We start from the raw sequence: 19224 nt of genomic DNA, 5'->3' as shown, positions 1-19224 counted from the left end.
CTAAGATAACCCTTGGCAGCAACTGAGCAAAATCCAAGATAACCCTTGGCGGCAACTGAGCAAAATTCAAGATAACCCTTGGCGGAGACTGAGCAAAATCCAAGATAACCCTTGGCGGCAACTGAGCAAAATCCAAGATAACCCTTGGCGGAGACTGAGCAAAATCCAAGATAACCTTTGGCGGCGACTGAGCAAAATCAAAGATAACCCTTGGCGGAGACTGAGCAAAATCCAAGATAACCCTTGGCGGCGACTGAGCAAAATCCAAGATAACCCTTGGCGGAGACTGAGCAAAATCCAAGATAACCCTTGGCGGCGACTGAGCAACATCCAAGATAACCCTTGGCGGCGACTGAGCAAAATCCAAGATAACCCTTGGCGGCAACTGAGCAAAATCCAAGATAACCCTTGGCGGAGACTGAGCAAAATCCAAGATAACCCTTGGCGGAGACTGAGCAAAATCTAAGATAACCCTTGGCGGCAATTGAGCAAAATCCAAGATAACCCTTGGCGGAGACTGAGCAAAATCCAAGATAACCCTTGGCGGCAACTGAGCAAAATCCAAGATAACCCTTGGCGGAGACTGAGCAAAATCCAAGATAACCCTTGGCGGAGACTGAGCAAAATCCAAGATAACCCTTGGCGGCAACTGAGCAAAATCCAAGATAACCCTTGGGGGAGAATGAGCAAAATCCAAGATAACCCTTGGCGGCAACTGAGCAAAATCCAAGATAAACCCTGGCGGAGACTGAGCAAAATCCAAGATAACCCTTGGCGGCAACTGAGCAAAATCCAAGATAACCTTGGCGGAGACTGAGCAAAATCTAAGATAACCCTTGGCGACAACTGAGCAAAATCCAAGATAACCCTTGGCGGAGACTGAGCAAAATCCAAGATAACCCTTGGCGGCAACTGAGCAAAATCCAAGATAACCCTTGGCGGAGACTGAGCAAAATCCAAGATAACCCTTGGCGGAGACTGAGCAAAATCCAAGATAACCCTTTGCGGCAACTGAGCAAAATCCAAGATAACCCTTGGCGGAGACTGAGCAAAATCCAAGATAACCCTTGGCGGCAACTGAGTAAAATCCAAGATAACCCTTGGCGGAGACGAGCAAAATCCAAGATAACCCTTGGCGGAGACTGAGCAAAATCCAAGATAACCCTTGGGGGCAACTGAGCAAAATCCAAGATAACCCTTTGCGGCAACTGAGCAAAATCCAAGATAACCCTTGGCGGAGACTGAGCAAAATCCAAGATAACCCTTGGCGGCAACTGAGCAAAATCCAAGATAACCCTTGGCGGAGACTGAGCAAAATCTAAGATAACCCTTGGCGGCAACTGAGCAAAATCCAAGATAACCCTTGGCGGAGACGGAGCATAATCCAAGATAACCCTTGGCGGAGACTGAGCAAAATCCAAGATAACCCTTGGCGGCGACTGAGCAAAATCCAAGATAACCCTTGGCGGCAACTGAGCAAAATCCAAGATACCCTTGGCGGAGACTGAGCAAAATCCAAGATAACCCTTGGCGGCGACTGAGCAAAATCCAAGATAACCCTTGGCGGCGACTGAGCAAAATCCAAGATAACCCTTGGCGGAGACTGAGCAAAATCCAAGATAACCCTTGGCGGAGAAGATAACCCTTGGCGGCAACTGAGCAAAATCCAAGATAACCCTTGGCGGAGATTGAGCAAAATCCAAGATAACCCTTGGCGGGGACTGAGCAAAATCCAAGATAACCCTTTGCGGCAACTGAGCAAAATCCAAGATAACCCTAGACGGAGACTGAGCAAAATCCAAGATAACCCTTGGCGGAGACTGAGCAAAATCTAAGATAACCCTTGGCAGCAACTGAGCAAAATCCAAGATAACCTTTGGCGGCAACTGAGCAAAATTCAAGATAACCCTTGGCGGAGACTGAGCAAAATCCAAGATAACCCTTGGCGGCAACTGAGCAAAATCCAAGATAACCCTTGGCGGAGACTGAGCAAAATCCAAGATAACCTTTGGCGGCGACTGAGCAAAATCAAAGATAACCCTTGGCGGAGACTGAGCAAAATCCAAGATAACCCTTGGCGGCGACTGAGCAAAATCCAAGATAACCCTTGGCGGAGACTGAGCAAAATCCAAGATAACCCTTGGCGGCGACTGAGCAACATCCAAGATAACCCTTGGCGGCGACTGAGCAAAATCCAAGATAACCCTTGGCGGCAACTGAGCAAAATCCAAGATAACCCTTGGCGGAGACTGAGCAAAATCCAAGATAACCCTTGGCGGAGACTGAGCAAAATCTAAGATAACCCTTGGCGGCAATTGAGCAAAATCCAAGATAACCCTTGGCGGAGACTGAGCAAAATCCAAGATAACCCTTGGCGGCAACTGAGCAAAATCCAAGATAACCCTTGGCGGAGACTGAGCAAAATCCAAGATAACCCTTGGCGGAGACTGAGCAAAATCCAAGATAACCCTTGGCGGCAACTGAGCAAAATCCAAGATAACCCTTGGCGGAGAATGAGCAAAATCCAAGATAACCCTTGGCGGCAACTGAGCAAAATCCAAGATAAACCCTGGCGGAGACTGAGCAAAATCTAAGATAACCCTTGGCGGCAACTGAGCAAAATCCAAGATAACCCTTGGCGGAGACTGAGCAAAATCTAAGATAACCCTTGGCGACAACTGAGCAAAATCCAAGATAACCCTTGGCGGAGACTGAGCAAAATCCAAGATAACCCTTGGCGGCAACTGAGCAAAATCCAAGATAACCCTTGGCGGAGACTGAGCAAAATCCAAGATAACCCTTGGCGGAGACTGAGCAAAATCCAAGATAACCCTTTGCGGCAACTGAGCAAAATCCAAGATAACCCTTGGCGGAGACTGAGCAAAATCCAAGATAACCTTGGCGGCAACTGAGTAAAATCCAAGATAACCCTTGGCGGAGACGGAGCAAAATCCAAGATAACCCTTGGCGGAGACTGAGCAAAATCCAAGATAACCCTTGGCGGCAACTAAGCAAAATCCAAGATAACCCTTTGCGGCAACTGAGCAAAATCCAAGATAACCCTTGGCGGAGACTGAGCAAAATCCAAGATAACCCTTGGCGGCAACTGAGCAAAATCCAAGATAACCCTTGGCGGAGACTGAGCAAAATCTAAGATAACCCTTGGCGGCAACTGAGCAAAATCCAAGATAACCCTTGGCGGAGACGGAGCATAATCCAAGATAACCCTTGGCGGAGACTGAGCAAAATCCAAGATAACCCTTGGCGGCGACTGAGCAAAATCCAAGATAACCCTTGGCGGCAACTGAGCAAAATCCAAGATAACCCTTGGCGGAGACTGAGCAAAATCCAAGATAACCCTTGGCGGCGACTGAGCAAAATCCAAGATAACCCTTGGCGGAGACTGAGCAAAATCCAAGATAACCCTGGCGGAGAAGATAACCCTTGGCGGCAACTGAGCAAAATCCAAGATAACCCTTGGCGGAGATTGAGCAAAACCAAGATAACCCTTGGCGGGGACTGAGCAAAATCCAAGATAACCCTTTGCGGCAACTGAGCAAAATCCAAGATAACCCTAGACGGAAACTGAGCAAAATCCAAGATAACCCTTGGCGGAGACTGAGCAAAATCTAAGATAACCCTTTGCAGCAACTGAGCAAAATCCAAGATAACCCTTGGCGGCAACTGAGCAAAATTCAAGATAACCCTTGGCGGAGACTGAGCAAAATCCAAGATAACCCTTGGCGGCAACTGAGCAAAATCCAAGATAACCCTTGGCGGAGACTGAGCAAAATCCAAGATAACCTTTGGCGGCGACTGAGCAAAATCCAAGATAACCCTTGGCGGAGACTGAGCAAAATCCAAGATAACCCTTGGCGGCGACTGAGCAAAATCCAAGATAACCCTTGGCGGAGACTGAGCAAAATCCAAGATAACCCTTGGCGGAGACTGAGCAAAATCCAAGATAACCCTTGGCGGCGACTGAGCAACATCCAAGATAACCCTTGGCGGCGACTGAGCAAAATCCAAGATAACCCTTGGCGGCAACTGAGCAAAATCCAAGATAACCCTTGGCGGAGACTGAGCAAAATCCAAGATAACCCTTGGCGAAGACTGAGCAAAATCCAAGATAACCCTTGGCGGCAACTGAGCAAAATCCAAGATAACCCTTGGCGGAGACTGAGCAAAATCCAAGATATCCTTGGTGGAGACGGAGCATAATCCAAGATAACCCTTGGTGGAGACTGAGCAAAATCCAAGATAACCCTTGGCGGCGACTGAGCAAAATCCAAGATAACCCTTGGCGGCGACTGAGCAAAATCCAAGGTAACCCTTGGCAGCAACTGAGCAAAATCCAAGATAACCCTTGTCGGAGACTGAGCAAAATCCAAGATAACCCTTGGCGGAGACTGAGCAAAATCCAAGATAACCCTTGGCGGCAACTGAGCAAAATCCAAGATAACCCTTGGCGGAGACTGAGCAAAATCCAAGATAACCCTGGCGGCAACTGAGCAAAATCCAAGATAACCCTTGGCGGAGACTGAGCAAAATCCAAGATAACCCTTGGCGGCAACTGAGCAAAATCTAAGATAACCCTTGGCGGAGACTGAGCAAAATCCAAGATAACCCTTGGCGGCAACTGAGCAAAATCCAAGATAACCCTTGGCGGAGACGGAGCATAATCCAAGATAACCCTTGGTGGAGACTGAGCAAAATCCAAGATAACCCTTGGCGGTGACTGAGCAAAATCCAAGATAACCCTTGGCGGCAATGAGCAAAATCCAAGATAACCCTTGTGGAGACTGAGCAAAATCCAAGATAACCCTTGCGGCGACTGAGCAAAATCCAAGATAACCCTTGGCGGCAACTGAGCAAAATCCAAGATAACCTTGGCGGAGACTGAGCAAAATCCAAGATAACCCTTGGCGGAGACTGAGCAAAATCCAAGATAACCCTTGCGGCAACTGAGCAAAATCCAAGATAACCCTTGGCGAAGACTAAGCAAAATCCAAGATAACCCTTGGCGGCAACTGAGCAAAATCCAAGATAACCCTTGGCGGAGATTGAGCAAAATCCAAGATAACCCTTGGCGGCGACTGAGCAAAATCCAAGATAACCCTTTGCGGCAACTAAGCAAAATCCAAGATAACCCTTGACGGAGACTGAGCAAAATCCAAGATAACCCTTGGCGGAGACTGAGCAAAATCCAAGATAACCTTTGGCGGCAACTGAGCAAAATCCAAGATAACCCTTGGCGGAGACTTAGCAAAATCCAAGATAACCCTTGGCGGCAACTGAGCAAAATCAAGATAACCCTTGGCGGCAACTGAGCAAAATCCAAGATAACCCTTGGCGGAGACTGAGCAAAATCCAAGATAACCTTGGCGGCGACTGAGCAAAATCCAAGATAACCCGTGGCGGAGACTGAGCAAAATCCAAGATAACCCTTGGCGGCGACTGAGCAAAATCCAAGATAACCCTTGGCGGAGACTGAGCAAAATCCAAGATAACCCTTGGCGGCGACTGAGCAAAATCCAAGATAACCCTTGGCGGAGATTAAGCAAAATCCAAGATAACCCTTGGCGGCAACTGAGCAAAATCCAAGATAACCCTTGGCGGAGACTGAGTAAAATCCAAGATAACCCTTGGCGGAGACTGAGCAAAATCCAAGATAACCCTTGGCGGCAACTGAGCAAAATCCAAGATAACTCTTGGCGGAGACTGAGCAAAATCCAAGATAACCCTTGGCGGCAACTGAGCAAAATCCAAGATAACCCTTGGCGGAGACGGAGCATAATCCAAGATAACCCTTGGTGGAGACTGAGCAAAATCTAAGATAACCCTTGGCGGAGACTGAGCAAAATCCAAGATAACCCTTGGCGGCAACTGAGCAAAATCCAAGATAACCCTTGGCGGAGACTGAGCAAAATCCAAGATAACCCTTGGCGGCAACTGAGCAAAATCCAAGATAACCCTTTGCGGCAACTGAGCAAAATCCAAGATAACCCTTGGCGGCAACTGAGCAAAATCCAAGATAACCCTTGGCGGAGACTGTGCAAAATCCAAGATAACCCTTAGCGGAGACTGAGCAAAATCCAAGATAACCCTTGGCGGAGACTGAGCAAAATCCAAGATAACCTTTGGCGGCGACTGAGCAAAATCCAAGATAACCCTTGGCGGAGACTGAGCAAAATCCAAGATAACCCTTGGCGGCGACTGAGCAAAATCCAAGATAACCCTTGGCGGAAACTGAGCAAAATCCAAGATAACCTTGGCGACAACTGAGCAAAATCCAAGATAACCCTTGGCGGAGACTGAGCAAAACTGGCAAAGGAATGAATGAATTTGAGGGAGAAAACTGATTAGAACGAATCGGAGAACGAATAAATCTGGAAGATAATGAATCCGGAAGAGAAATGATTGATTCCAAGAATGATTGAATCTGGAAAAGAATCTGGAGAACGAAAGAATGTTATATCTCCTATGTGAGATCCAATATGCTTTTGTTTGAACCTCAAGGATTTATCAAAAAGTTTTATGAATTTAAAACCTGAGTTTTTATTTCTCTTGAACCTCAAAAGTTTTTTCGAAAGAACTGTTATCAAGAGGGTAACCTTACTTTGGGGTTCCTATTATTTTTTTAGGATTAACATTGCTCGAAGACAAAATGCCCCTAGTTTGACAATGACCATGGCCTTGAAAATAATTGAACAGATCATAAAAAAAATGCCCCTAGTATAAGGGGGAAAAGTACATTAACAAAAGAAGGAAAATGCCCCTTGTATGAAGGTTTGAAATAATTGATTACCACAAGCGCAATAAAGACTTAACTTTTAATTTTGATTAATTTTATTGAAGGTTTTGAGTCAGGCTCAAGAGTACAAAATTATTTCCTTTCGAGACTCATCATAGAATTCACCCTTATCTCCCTTGGTTCACTTGGGGTAGTAAACATTTTCAGATCGATCGTATAGACAAGATACTTAGGGCTTCTGAGTCTATGCCTGGTTTAAGCTAAGTATTGAACTTGATTATTCGGACTTCTGATGTTTCAGCTCGGACCGCTCTCAGCTTGGGATTTTCTTCTATTTTTCTTTGTTGCTCTAACTTTTGCCTAGATCGCCTTTTCAGGTTTTCAATCTAGCGAGCTTGCTCTAACTTTTGCCTAGATCGCCTCTTCAGGTTTTCAATCTAGCGAGTTTGCTCTAACTTTTGCCTAGATCGCCTATTCAGGTTTTCAATCTAGCGAGCTCTTTTTTTTTTCTTTGCTCTGATTGTTGCCAAAGTTGTCCTTTCAGATTTTCAACCTTGCGAGCTTGCCTTAATTTTTGCCTAAGTCGCCCTTTTCGGGTTTTCAACTTAGCAGGCTTCATCATTTTTTTATCTTTTTCTCCTCTGCACTTCTGGAGTTGCTGTCTGATCATGCTTTGTTATCTTCCTTGACTTCTCGTACGGTACTTAGGAGGACTTTTATGGGTAGGCTTAGGACTGGGTATAAAAAGAAAGGAATTTTGAGGCTCAAAAACCCAAATGCCCCTTGTGTGGCATTTCCTTTTCAATTGTTTTCTCTTTCCTTGAATTTTCTTCCACATTTTAGATTTCTTTTTCTTTTGAATTTTTTTCTTAATTTTTTTATTGTGTGGGAAACTAGATTTTTTTATTTTGATGTGGTCGGGCCTGAAGTGACTTCTCAGGTTGCCTACGTACCCCAAAATTTTGGGATCAGATCAAAACGTAGTTCGAAGCTTCCCTCCCCTAGGTTAGGTGATCGGGCTGAGAAAGAAAAAAGGTATCATTCATTTTTTTTTTGAAAAGGCTACAAAGGGTTGAGAAAGGATATGTTGAACAGGGTAACTGGGTAATATGAGGATTGATTCGACCAAAGATGGCCTCCTTAAATGTAGTACCGCTTGATCTGGTCAAGGTTGGTTGGTTCTGGTAGTTCATCTCCATCATGATCTTGAAGTCTGACGACTTTTCCAGACAGTATTTCCTTAATGAATGAATTTCTCCAATTTAGACTTTCTCCTATAGTCGATGAGGAGTGTTCAATTTTCTTTGAAGTCTGATAGTTAAATCTTTGACTTGTAAATGATGAGCTTTGACCTTCTTGTCAAATGCACAGGTGACTCTTCTTAGATAAGCTTGCACGTGGTACAGGGCTTTAACTTGTTTCTTCGATCAAGTTTAATTCTTCATACTGCTGACGAACCCAATCTGTTTCTAACAAATGATTTTCCAACAAGACCCTGAGAGACGGAATTTCCATTTCAACTGACAAGACTGCTTCCATGCCATACACTAAAGAGTAGGGAGTAGCTCCAATAGAGGATCGAATTAGGGTTCGATATGTCCACAGCGTGAATGATAATTTTTCTGACCAATCTCGATATTAGGGTCTGCAAGATGATGATTTCTATGTTTCTGGGGTTGTGTTTTCCTAGCGTAGCGTGATTTCTAAGGTTTTGTCAGTTCGAGATACCTCATCCGGATTTCTGAAACACATCTGGTAATAAAATAAAGCAACGGAATACACATCCATCATTGGGAATCCTTGCGATCGGGTTGACGAGTTGATTAATCAGGCGGATGCAAAAATGGGGTGTCTACAGTTGCTACCTTAGATTGACAGTGCAAATGCCTTGGAAGTGTTATGACTAGTAACATGCCAGCTAGAGATATTGGTGTGATAATGAATCAAGAAGTACGAAAGAGTATTTTGATACTGCAAGAGAGTAGCACCGATGCAACAGGTTTTGGTCGATTCAGTTCCAACTGCAAAACTCTCTCTTGGATCAGTGACAGCTGTTAACAACCATATTGCTTGTGCTCCAACTGCAAAACTCTCTCTTGGATTTGTGGCGACTGCTAACAACCTCACTGCTTACACCATTGAAAGGATCAAAGGTATCAAAGGACAATGCATGAATTGAGAGGGTTAGCTTATGATAGAAACAGAGCAAGATCAACAAAAGAAGGCAACGAAAAAAAAAAAAAAAAAATTTCAAAAACCTTTTCGAGTTGTACTCAACTCTGATTTGTCAAAACACGATCGAAGAAATAGTCAGATTTCAAAACTCATCAAATTTTCATCAAATCAAAGATCTCACACGAGCTCCGCGCCATCGAGATAAAGGAATTAATAAGGCAAAACTATGTTAGACCCTGTGCTTGAGGTGTCATTCTCCACAAAATTCATCAATTTAATCTGAAATTCGAAGTCGTGTTTTACAAAGTTCTCTTGCCTGTGCAAATAGGGGTTTAGTCTATTCTTTGCAGTTCTTTGCACGCAATTCCTGCAAAGAAGGGCAGCTGTAGACACCCCAATTTGAACGGGCCCAAACTCGAAAGGAACCAAAAATACAAACTTTTCAATAAAAATTGCCAACGGGCCTCAAAAGCCCAAACCAATCGAAATATGACATTTTTTGACAAATCAAAGCCTCTAACACCTCTCAATGGGTTAGTAGGTCCACCAAAAAGATTTGGCATGCTCCCATCTACCGCGCTCCATTCAAAATATCGATTTTCCAACAAAGTAGGCTAACGGGCCTCAAAGGCCCAAAGAGTTAAAAAGTGACATTTTGACCAAACCGAAGCCCCTAAGACCTCTCAATGGTTTAGGAGGCCCCCCAAAAGGACTCGGCCTACCTTACGCTTTCCCAATATTCATCGCTCCGCTTCCAAAACCAAAAACGCCAAATTTTCGATGAAATTCTCCAACGGGCCTAAAAAGCCCGATTTGCCAACACGTGGCATTTTGATTAATTCAATAAATTCAAAAATCTCAAAAAAATTTAATAAATTAAAAAAATATATGAGACTTGGGATGCCTACCCCTTCTCTACTACCACCGCTCCGCCTCCGAATCCGCAAAAACCATAGACCCACCTAAGGCCCACAAGCCCTCAATTTTTCAAAATCCATTTTTCTCACCCCCCCCCCAAACCTAAACTCAATCTCACATCACCTAAAAATCTAAAACCAACCTACACCCTCAAAATCCATTCCAAAATAACTCCCAACCAATTCCTAAAATCCAAAACCATTTCATAACCCAAACCCAAAACACTCCAAAGCTCCTAAGCCCAAATTCATATCCAATTCATATCCAACCCACAACCCTAACCCATCAACCACTACCCACATCAACCAATCACCATCTTGATAATCAAAGATGACAAATGTCATCACCCCATCTCACCTCCCTCACCCAACTACCTACCCCATTAATTTGCTTTAAATCCCATCTACCCACACATCAACCCATCACATTTTCTCTCAAATCAAACACATCTACCCACACCCCTAACCTATACCTCCCTTAATCTACCCTCATCATTCCCTACAAAACCTACATCTACAACCTAAACCTACACCATCCTCTCAAGTCAAACACTCAACCTCTCCCATCAACCTATCTCAACCCTTCATTTTCACCCATTTTGACACATGGCATCATCTCTCTCACCCTCCCAAAATATCATCAACCACCTTTTTAAATCTTCCATTCTCTTAAATTAAATACCATTTAATCACAACTACCATCTTAAACTCACCTCACCAAACACTCCACCCAAATGGATTGGGTAGGATCCAAACCATTTGGGTCAAAACTCACCCATTTAACCCCCTTACCTAAATACCCTCAAATCTCCTCTAAATTACACTCACTTCTCTCTCAAACTCATAACCATTCTATTCTTTTTCTTCACTTCACCCCATTATATCCCTAAAATAACTCCTCAACATCTATAAATACCCTCCTCCTCTTCCCAAAAATAACCCCCAACTTTCACCACAAAAATTATCCCCCCCAACTTTCACTAAAAAATTATCTCCAACTCTCACTACTAACAACCATCACCAATCCTCCTCAAGTCTCATATACAAAAAAAAAATATTATACTCCACTCATCTCTCTCATCATCTCTTCTCTACTCCTTCAACCATGCAAGAATCGTATTTTCATAAAATACTAAGGACCCAAGAAGAAGAAAAGAAGAAAGAAGATACAAGGTGGGTTCAAGGCAATCCCCCCCTCTCTCTTCTACACCCTCTCCTCCTCCCTCTTCTATCACCCTCTCCCCTTCATTTTACTTTTTAAGATGAATGGACCCCAAGGCTAAAGGTCTATAAGGGTCATTTCCATCAATAGAATGACCCTATGATCAAGCCGAAAATGAACCCCTATCTAGGGTACAAATGCACAACACGTGGCACATCGTTTTTCATATTTTTTTAATCAAAATGACCGAGTTGAGTTGAGGTTACCACTATCTAGTGGGGAGAAAAGGGTGCCTAACACCTTCCCTTTTCTCCAACCGAGTCGCTTACCCGAATCTCAAGGGTTGATTCATCTTTATCCATCGAGAGTCACCAAATACCAAAAATGTCACATTTTCTAAAAAAAATGCACATCGGGTGACCATTCACACCCACTTACAAAAATGAATGGTGGCGACTCCAAACCATTGTAGATGTGGTCATCGTAATGGCGAAATCACGTGTCTACAATATGCTAGTAGTTAATGTAAATCAAGATTTTCATATGCTAGTTTGACAGTATGTTTACATGTGTTATTGAAAGTAAGGTGGGCATATCCTTATGTTAAGTCTCTTATGGTTTTCACCAATTTTGGATCTTGTTTAAGAACTTTATTGATTCAATATTTCTAGTTGGCTGGTTATCATTGTCAATATTTATTAGTTACTTGTAATTTCTTTCACCACTTATAACCAGTCAGAAATCGTTTTCGTGGAAGAAAAAAAAATTAATTACTATTATGGGTAAAGTAAGCACTTGGAAAGATGATATAACTGAGGGAAGTTAATATGTTTTTCACTAAATAATAAGCATCAAACTTTTGTGAAGATATCATCATTTTTTTTTTATTAAAATCATTGTTAAAATAAAATTCTCAATTTCTGGTGAGATGTCTTAACTTGTGGAGCAGTACACATACTATCTGATTTGGAAATAAATTGAAAAACTTTGAAAGAGGTTTCTTATATATCAAACAGAGAACACCTAGAATGCTTTTGTACATATACTTCTTCTCATGATTCTGGACCTTATTTTTGTAAGGAAATCCTAAAGGGAACTATAGTTGATATATAGTTCCTGAACCATACATATAGACATTCTTCTAAAATAGCTTGTTTGTGCTTGTGTTTGAAATGAACAGGATTGAAGATGTAGGGTTATTCATCTTGAGACAAATGATCATTATTTTCATTTGAATTTCTCATCTTATGTCCTGATCTAGATTTACTATTCTTCAATTTGAAAAGGATTTCAAATCAGTGCGAATATTATAAGTGATTGATTGTGGATTCGAAGACATCTCATTTAGTTTATGAGGTGCTAAGTGATTCTCCAAGTAAAATGCAGTTTGGATCAGGACACGATTATGATTTCTTTGACATTTAATGGATCCTAGCTCAAGAAAAGTCCTAGTGATGGAATTTGAAGTTGCAAAGGTGCATAAAACTATAGAAACTAGTAATTGTGGTTGCTTATTTTTTAGTTCACTTTTCTAAGATTGCCTTTTTCTTTTGTTTCAGATTTAGAGGAGCTAAACCTCATGATGGATCAACTCATTCGAAGTTAGTATTGACTCTTTATCCCTGTCTGTCTTCTCTGGAGTATGTTTAATTGGTACTTGTAAGAATTGTTTGAGAAATATAGAAGAAGAAAATAGAAGCTTGTGATGTATTTTCATAGTGCATCATGTTACTATTTTTACTTTTTATTATTCTTTTGGGAGAATCATAGATAGGCACAAGTTTGTCGGTGCTTCCTAGGTTATCTGTAATTGTCAAGATCTATACTTTTGTTTTGTTTGCTAAGCGTTAAGATCTATAGTATGATCAACCTCATTTATGAACAGGTAGAGTGGGGATCAGCCAAACGAATCATGTCCTCCATTCCATTGTCCGCAACCATGTTTTTTGTTATTCAAAGTGAGTTCATATCTGCTTTCACTTTCCCCATCAACGTTCAAATCTGCATACATAATCTAGACGTAACTCAAACGATTTCCTCAACATTTTTAGAAGAGTCAATGAGAGCTAGGTGAATTGAGGTTTACTTGGCTATTTTAGTTTATCATGAAACCAACAAACAAGGAACATTAAGCATTGGTGGTGATGGTCCATGAAACTTTTAGAGCCTAACCTATTAGCTCGAGAATACGTTTACAGATGGGTGAACCAAACAGGAGCTCTGCAATTATCTCATTTCTTGTTGTCCGAAAAAATAGAAAATTTGTGAGGGTGAGGAGGTTTGTGAGAGAGACAAAGGTCTGGGAGGGTGATAGAGATCAGTACGGGGCTTGTTGTTAATGGTGGAGAGAGTCTGAGAGAGATGAGTTTAGAGAGAGTTGAAGGGGCTTAGTCTTAATGATGAGGTGTTCGATTGACTAAAGAAGATGAAGATGAATGGGGGATGATAGCATGGCTGAGATGAGGGAGATGGTGAGTGAAAACGTGATGGCTAAGATGGTAAGGAAAAGGGTTGCTATTTGGACGTGATAAAGGAAGTGGAGAGGGGTCTGAGATGAGGGCGAGTACGATTGAAAGAGGTTGTTGTAGTGGCTGAAGAATGTAAATCCCTTTTTTAAATTATAAATCCAAAAAAACGACTATCATTAATAGTCGTTTTTTCCGACATTTATCGCCAGTCGCAAATCAGACGCGACTCTTTTTAAAATGACTACTCTTATGAGCATTATGACGTAGTGGATGACTTGTCTAAAATTATGTAAACATTGCTTGAATTTAAGAAAATCCAATCAAGGCAATCTATATAATTAAGCACAACTATGGATCCCACTCCCCCCTTTGTCCCCCACTTAAAGAGAGGTTGACATTTTATCTCGTTATGAATCTCAAGGATAAATTTTAGCTTTTTTGTCATTTCTCTTATCTTCCTTTTCAAGAATGCCCATCGAATTTTATTGCATTTCCTCTTCTGATTCTCTTTCCAAGAATGCCCTTCTAATTTTATTGGCTTTCCTATTCTACCCTTATTAACCTGAAGGAGGATGCCCATGCTGGTAGGTAGGGGCAAACTCCCGTTGAATTTTATGAGAGAAAATATTGGAAACAGTGCTCCTTCCTCCAAATAATTTTAATAAAATTATAACATGGTCAGTCAAATGTTACCATCCACTAGTATTATATATGAAGGAGTTGAGATCTTGGGTCATGGAGATGGGGACGATTTTCAGTCTTTCACAAGAGTTGTGTTACAAGGAGTTTTGATGAAGAACTTCAATTCATCATAAGAGGTCTCTTCGATAAAAAAAAAAAGGCCAAAACTAGGACTAATAATAATTTAACCAAGGGTGTTACAATTATACCTTATAATTGTAAGACAATAGTGTTATGGCTAAAAAAAAATAAAAGACAAACATTTTCATGTGCGGAAGTATTTCTTTGAGCAGATAATTAGTAATATAAGGTTTGAAAGTGGATAGATTTCAAGGTTTTGACAGCATTAATGGTTTGGGTGCTTGGAATATATTAAGGCAATTAAGATATCCTGCAATTTAGGAAAAACTGTTGAATTATTAGAAATGTTTAAGATATTGATTGGAATCTTTTTCCCCCTTTTCTCTATTGATGATGGTTCTATTAAGCCATCAAAAGAAAAATGCTAGCGCTCTTGAAGGCCACCCACGATTGAAGCAACAAGACTTTAAACGAAAGAAAGAGAGGGATTCAAGGTTAGGTTTATGGACCAATGGAATTTTCCTCATGACACCATCTTCGGAATTTTCACATTTGTGAAGCATTTGAACCAAGTGAGGGCTTGGTTGAATAACAAAGTGCTACAATTTCAAGATTCCTTGTCAAGTGAATCTACAACTTCACTTTGCATCACTTCCCTCACCTTTACCATTCTATTTATGACCAAAAAAAAAGTGACTCCACAAAATTGTACGAAGATAACCCCAAATCTTCGGGATAAGATTTTCAATTGCCTTTAAGAGAATCAATAAAATACAAAGTTACTTCAACACACCAAGTAATAAACATTGTTCACCAATGCATATCAACATACCATATAAGGCATATACATAAAAATTCAAAAATTACATACACATTGCTCAAACCCATGTTAAAAGCTGTACATTTTCTTAAACACAACATTGACCCGGGTTAATTGATATAGGCAAACTCTAACAAATCAAGGTCACTAGTTTAGTTTTCTTTTTTTTCTTTTAATTGCAATGTACCATATGAATAATATGGATCAGTACCACTACAATCGGATGGTGCACGTCACCGCAGTTTTGAAATCCAAAGGGCACTGGAGGGGTGGCTTCGACATCAGAGATCTCCATACTCTCTTCTTAGGATGGTAGATTTGGATGAGGAGAGTTGCTGCCCTTTTGTGCTGCCGAGGTCTTCGGATTTCTGTTGAGTCAACAGGTTTCAAAGGTGACAACACATGCAGTTCTCCGTCTAACGCAACAAAACCAAAAGATGAGTTCATGGGTGCTTTTCTTGGTACCCTTGTCTCCTGCTGCCACCGGTTGGAAGAGAGATCGTATCTGAGACACAAAACATAAATTGTGGGTACAAAACTTCGCTAGAAAATGGATTTGCTACAAAAATACAGAGTTGAATAACATTTGAAGGACCAACCCAAATTTCATACAAGCCATCTGATAAAAGAATTCTAGATTGGCTAAAAGAATCAGCTCTTTTGATAGGTTCTGATTCTGATGCAAAATAAAGTGGTGTTGTAGTATCTAATTAGAGCCAATATATGCCTGTGCACGCATTTTGCAATAATGCCAACAATACATCGAAGGGACTTACCTTAAGAAAATGAATAATAAAAAAATGCAGTTTTTCTGGAAGTAAAGTAAAGATTTGCAGATGATGAAATTTTCTTTAAATGTTTTGGGATCAGTAAGAAATTTTTTCATAATCACTTAATACTTGCTTTATTTCTCCTTACTATTGACCTAGATGTTTGCAAAAAGTGGAATATCCGCAAACCAATTTTTTTCATATGTAATATATCCACAAAACCATATTGGATCAATTCCATCTTTAAAGTTCTCAGGAAGCATTCAAGACAAATTTTAATTTGATCTGACATGTTGTGATTACTGCATTCTAGTAATTCTATAATGTACGCTTCACAAAGCTTCTCCTATGATGGCTGCAAGAAATCAATTATAGCAACTATACAATTGTACCAACAGTGAAACGGCTAATATAGTTCAAGAGTCAATAATGATTGAAAGGACAAACTTATATCTAGACCAATATGAGGAGCAACAGTAGAGCTGCCACAAATACTAACTGAAATTCAACACAGAAATGATAAAGAATCAAGTCATATTGAGCTGATTTTTTGTGAGAATGATTTTCTCATCATAGTGACCATCCTCGCAAAAAATCAGCTCAATCCAAAACCTCTAACCCATATTTTGAAAACCCATTGGTTTTACATATGTCGCTTGAACCGCCCTCTATATATATATATATCAAATAAAAGAAGGCATATGTATACGATTTTTTGTATAACTTTTAACATACTTTTGGTATTTTATCGTTTTTTTCTCCTCTCTTTTTGTTCCAATTTACGGTCTTAGACCCGTACACTCTGAATTGGTAACTATGCCAATAACCAGACAACCTATGTAAAACATCAAGCATGAAATTTCTACATAACCACCATGGGCACGGGCACATTTCAACATAAGTTCACCAAACTACATCAATTTTATTTTCTTTACTCTCCACCCTTCTCACTAAATACCTTCTAAACAACATCATCAACATAATTTTATATGACCAACACATTAACCTACATTGCAACTTTGAATTCTTGGAAGTTAATCAAGCAACCTAAAAGAGTAAAGATTGATCAACAACAAAGCTACACTTTAGCACATGATTACTACTACAAAACCAAAAAAAAAAAAACCCTAAATTAAATATCACTTATCAAACGTTTTACACATTTCCAACAAGAATTAAAAAAAAATTACCTGAAAATATCATTCCTATCGAGCATAAAGACATCAGGCACCTCACTATCATCCCCATCAACAATAACAACATTTCCAAGCCTCCTCTCCCCTTCCTCCCACATATCCCCAATTTCTCTCCATTTCCCACCATTCTTCAATTCCAAAATCACACCATCCCTATAATACTCATCAACTGGAAACACACCCGAAACCGTCCTCGATTCACCATACCCTCCCATCACCCAAAATTCCATCTCATCCCCATTTCCAACCAAGAACCCAACACACCCTGCTCGAAACCTCGGCAAACCATCCAACGCAGCCCACTCATCTTTCTCCACATCATACCGCTCCACGGAATTCATCCGACTCCCAGCAGCCCCAAACATGGCGTGCCGCGACCCACCACCAGCGACAAGAATTTGCTTTGAATTGGGTACCGCGGCACAAGCAAAGCTACCGCGAGGTGAGATCATCGAAGAAAGACGGTCCCACGTCGAGGTGGAGAAATCAAAACGGAAAATTGAAGAAGATGGAGAGGGTCGATCGATGGGGAAAGATCGGGTATCGAAAAGGGAGCCCCCGAGGACGTAGAGATGATGGCCGAGAGAGACTGATATGAAATTGGAGAGGCCGTAAACGTGAGGATTGCAGGGCATGGGAGGGAGAGGACGCCAAGCGATATTGTGAGGATCGAAGAGGTAAGGTGAGGTTAGATAAGGATCTTGAGGGAAGATGCAGAGGAGATGAGATGAGCGGTGAGATTGGCGGAGTGTGATTAGGGTTTTGGAGGAGAGGAAAGAATTCCATGATTTACAGGTGGGTTTGATACGAGAGTGGTGAGAGTATGGGATGAAGGAGAGAATAAGTGAAGAGAGATCGTTTGGGAGACCTGGAATTAGGGTTAGGGTTTCTTGATCAGGAAATGATGAAGAAGACATCTGAGTTTCAGTTTCAGTTTCAGTTTAATTTTCAGAAAGAGAGAGAGAGAGAGTTTGTGTTGGCTAAATCGACCTCTACTTCCGGTTAAAATGTCCAATTTCTTCGTGAACAAGCTTTAAGAAAAAAAAAAGTCAAAATCACAATATCAGTACACGTGGCATTAATAATCGGGGCTTTATTCGGTGTGCAGCATCAGTTAATGTAATACACAGCAGGAAAGTGGATATGCTGCACCATGAAATACTTAATGTCTATGATCCTAATCATATTACTTGTACGCGTGTCACTTTTAAAAAATTATTATGGATCCTCAGATGTGTCAATGGGCTAGACTCAGATCATACATTCTTTCAAATTCAGGCCCATGAAGGCCATCGTTGGCACCATTGTATCGATTTAACCAAACAAGAATTGAAAACCATGGTTCCAAATCCTATTTTTTCTATACTCATTAAATTGAACAGATGAGAACTCGTATAGATTTTATTTTAGCTGACAGGACACCCACAAGTACTTAAATCCGATTTGCTAAAGTATATATATTATAATTTCCTTACGTTTTCCTATCTTTTACAATTAAAACTTTTTCAGAGGTTTCCTATAGATTATGTATTTTAATTTAAAATGTCTGTCTTTCTTTTAAGTTTATTATTTATAAAGAAGATGAATTTTAAATTTTGAAAGAAAAAAAAAAAAAAATTTTGACTCGTATCCTCACTACAACAAATTGTAATTATAGATCGTGCATTGTGTTGTTGAAAGAAAATAAACTTTGCAAAGATTTGTTGAAGAATTTTTCTCATATTTTGTGACAAAATAAATTGGTTGTAAAGAAGATGGAATGATACAATCGCTTGAGATATTTTTGGGGTTCTAATTTTACTTATTTTACAACAAAAACCAAAAGTGCCCACATTACAATCAAAAGTATGTTGGTGATCACTATTTGGGGTTCTAAAAGTATACTAAATACAATCAAAAGTTGCATAAGGGTTGTTGATAGATGGTTGGGAATGCTCAGTCATGCATGTTGGTGATCACTATTTGTGAAGTCTATCATTATTGCATATCACTCATTTTTAAGTCTGTCGGATCTGATATCCCATTAGATCAGGTCCATCATGATCTTTTCCTAAATGTATACTAAATAGGATCGAAAGATTTTAACAAAACTGAAAACTTTTATAAAACAAGAGATAGTGAGATGTGAAATTAAGAATACGTGGGTGCGTAGATGTATAGGTGAATGTAGAGCTTTTATTGAAGAAAAAAAAAAAAAAAA

The 19224-nt window shown here is 40.6% G+C and overlaps 1 protein-coding gene across 1 annotated transcript; it reads right to left on the bottom strand.

The window, feature by feature from the left end:
- Positions 1 to 15209: 15209 nt before the first annotated feature.
- On the bottom strand, positions 15210 to 18035 carry LOC147396410 (Galactose oxidase/kelch repeat superfamily protein). Its single transcript, XM_086451550.1, has 2 exons — positions 17019 to 18035; positions 15210 to 15563 (listed from the first exon to the last, which is right to left on the bottom strand). Exons 1-2 carry the CDS (start codon positions 17939 to 17941, stop codon positions 15272 to 15274), a joined length of 1215 nt encoding a protein of 404 aa, XP_086307676.1. The 5' UTR covers positions 17942 to 18035; the 3' UTR covers positions 15210 to 15271.
- Between the last annotated feature and the right edge of the window lie 1189 nt (positions 18036 to 19224).

The sequence above is a fragment of the Akebia trifoliata genome, chromosome 8, assembly GCF_017979445.1.
Source record: "Akebia trifoliata isolate Shusen 1 chromosome 8, ASM1797944v1, whole genome shotgun sequence".
NCBI classification, from domain to species: domain Eukaryota; kingdom Viridiplantae; phylum Streptophyta; class Magnoliopsida; order Ranunculales; family Lardizabalaceae; genus Akebia; species Akebia trifoliata.
The sequence above is the reverse complement of the archived record's forward strand: the minus strand, read 5'-3'. Positions and strand labels throughout refer to the sequence as shown.

Excerpts from the sequence above, each read along its gene's own strand:
- LOC147396410 (XM_086451550.1), bottom strand. The coding sequence starts at position 17,941 with ATGTCTTCTTCATCATTTCCTGATCAAGAAACCCTAACCCTAATTCCA. Across the intron at positions 15,564-17,018 it reads GATAGGAATGATATTTTCAG|ATACGATCTCTCTTCCAACC; the intron begins GTAATTTTTTTT and ends TTTGTGTCTCAG.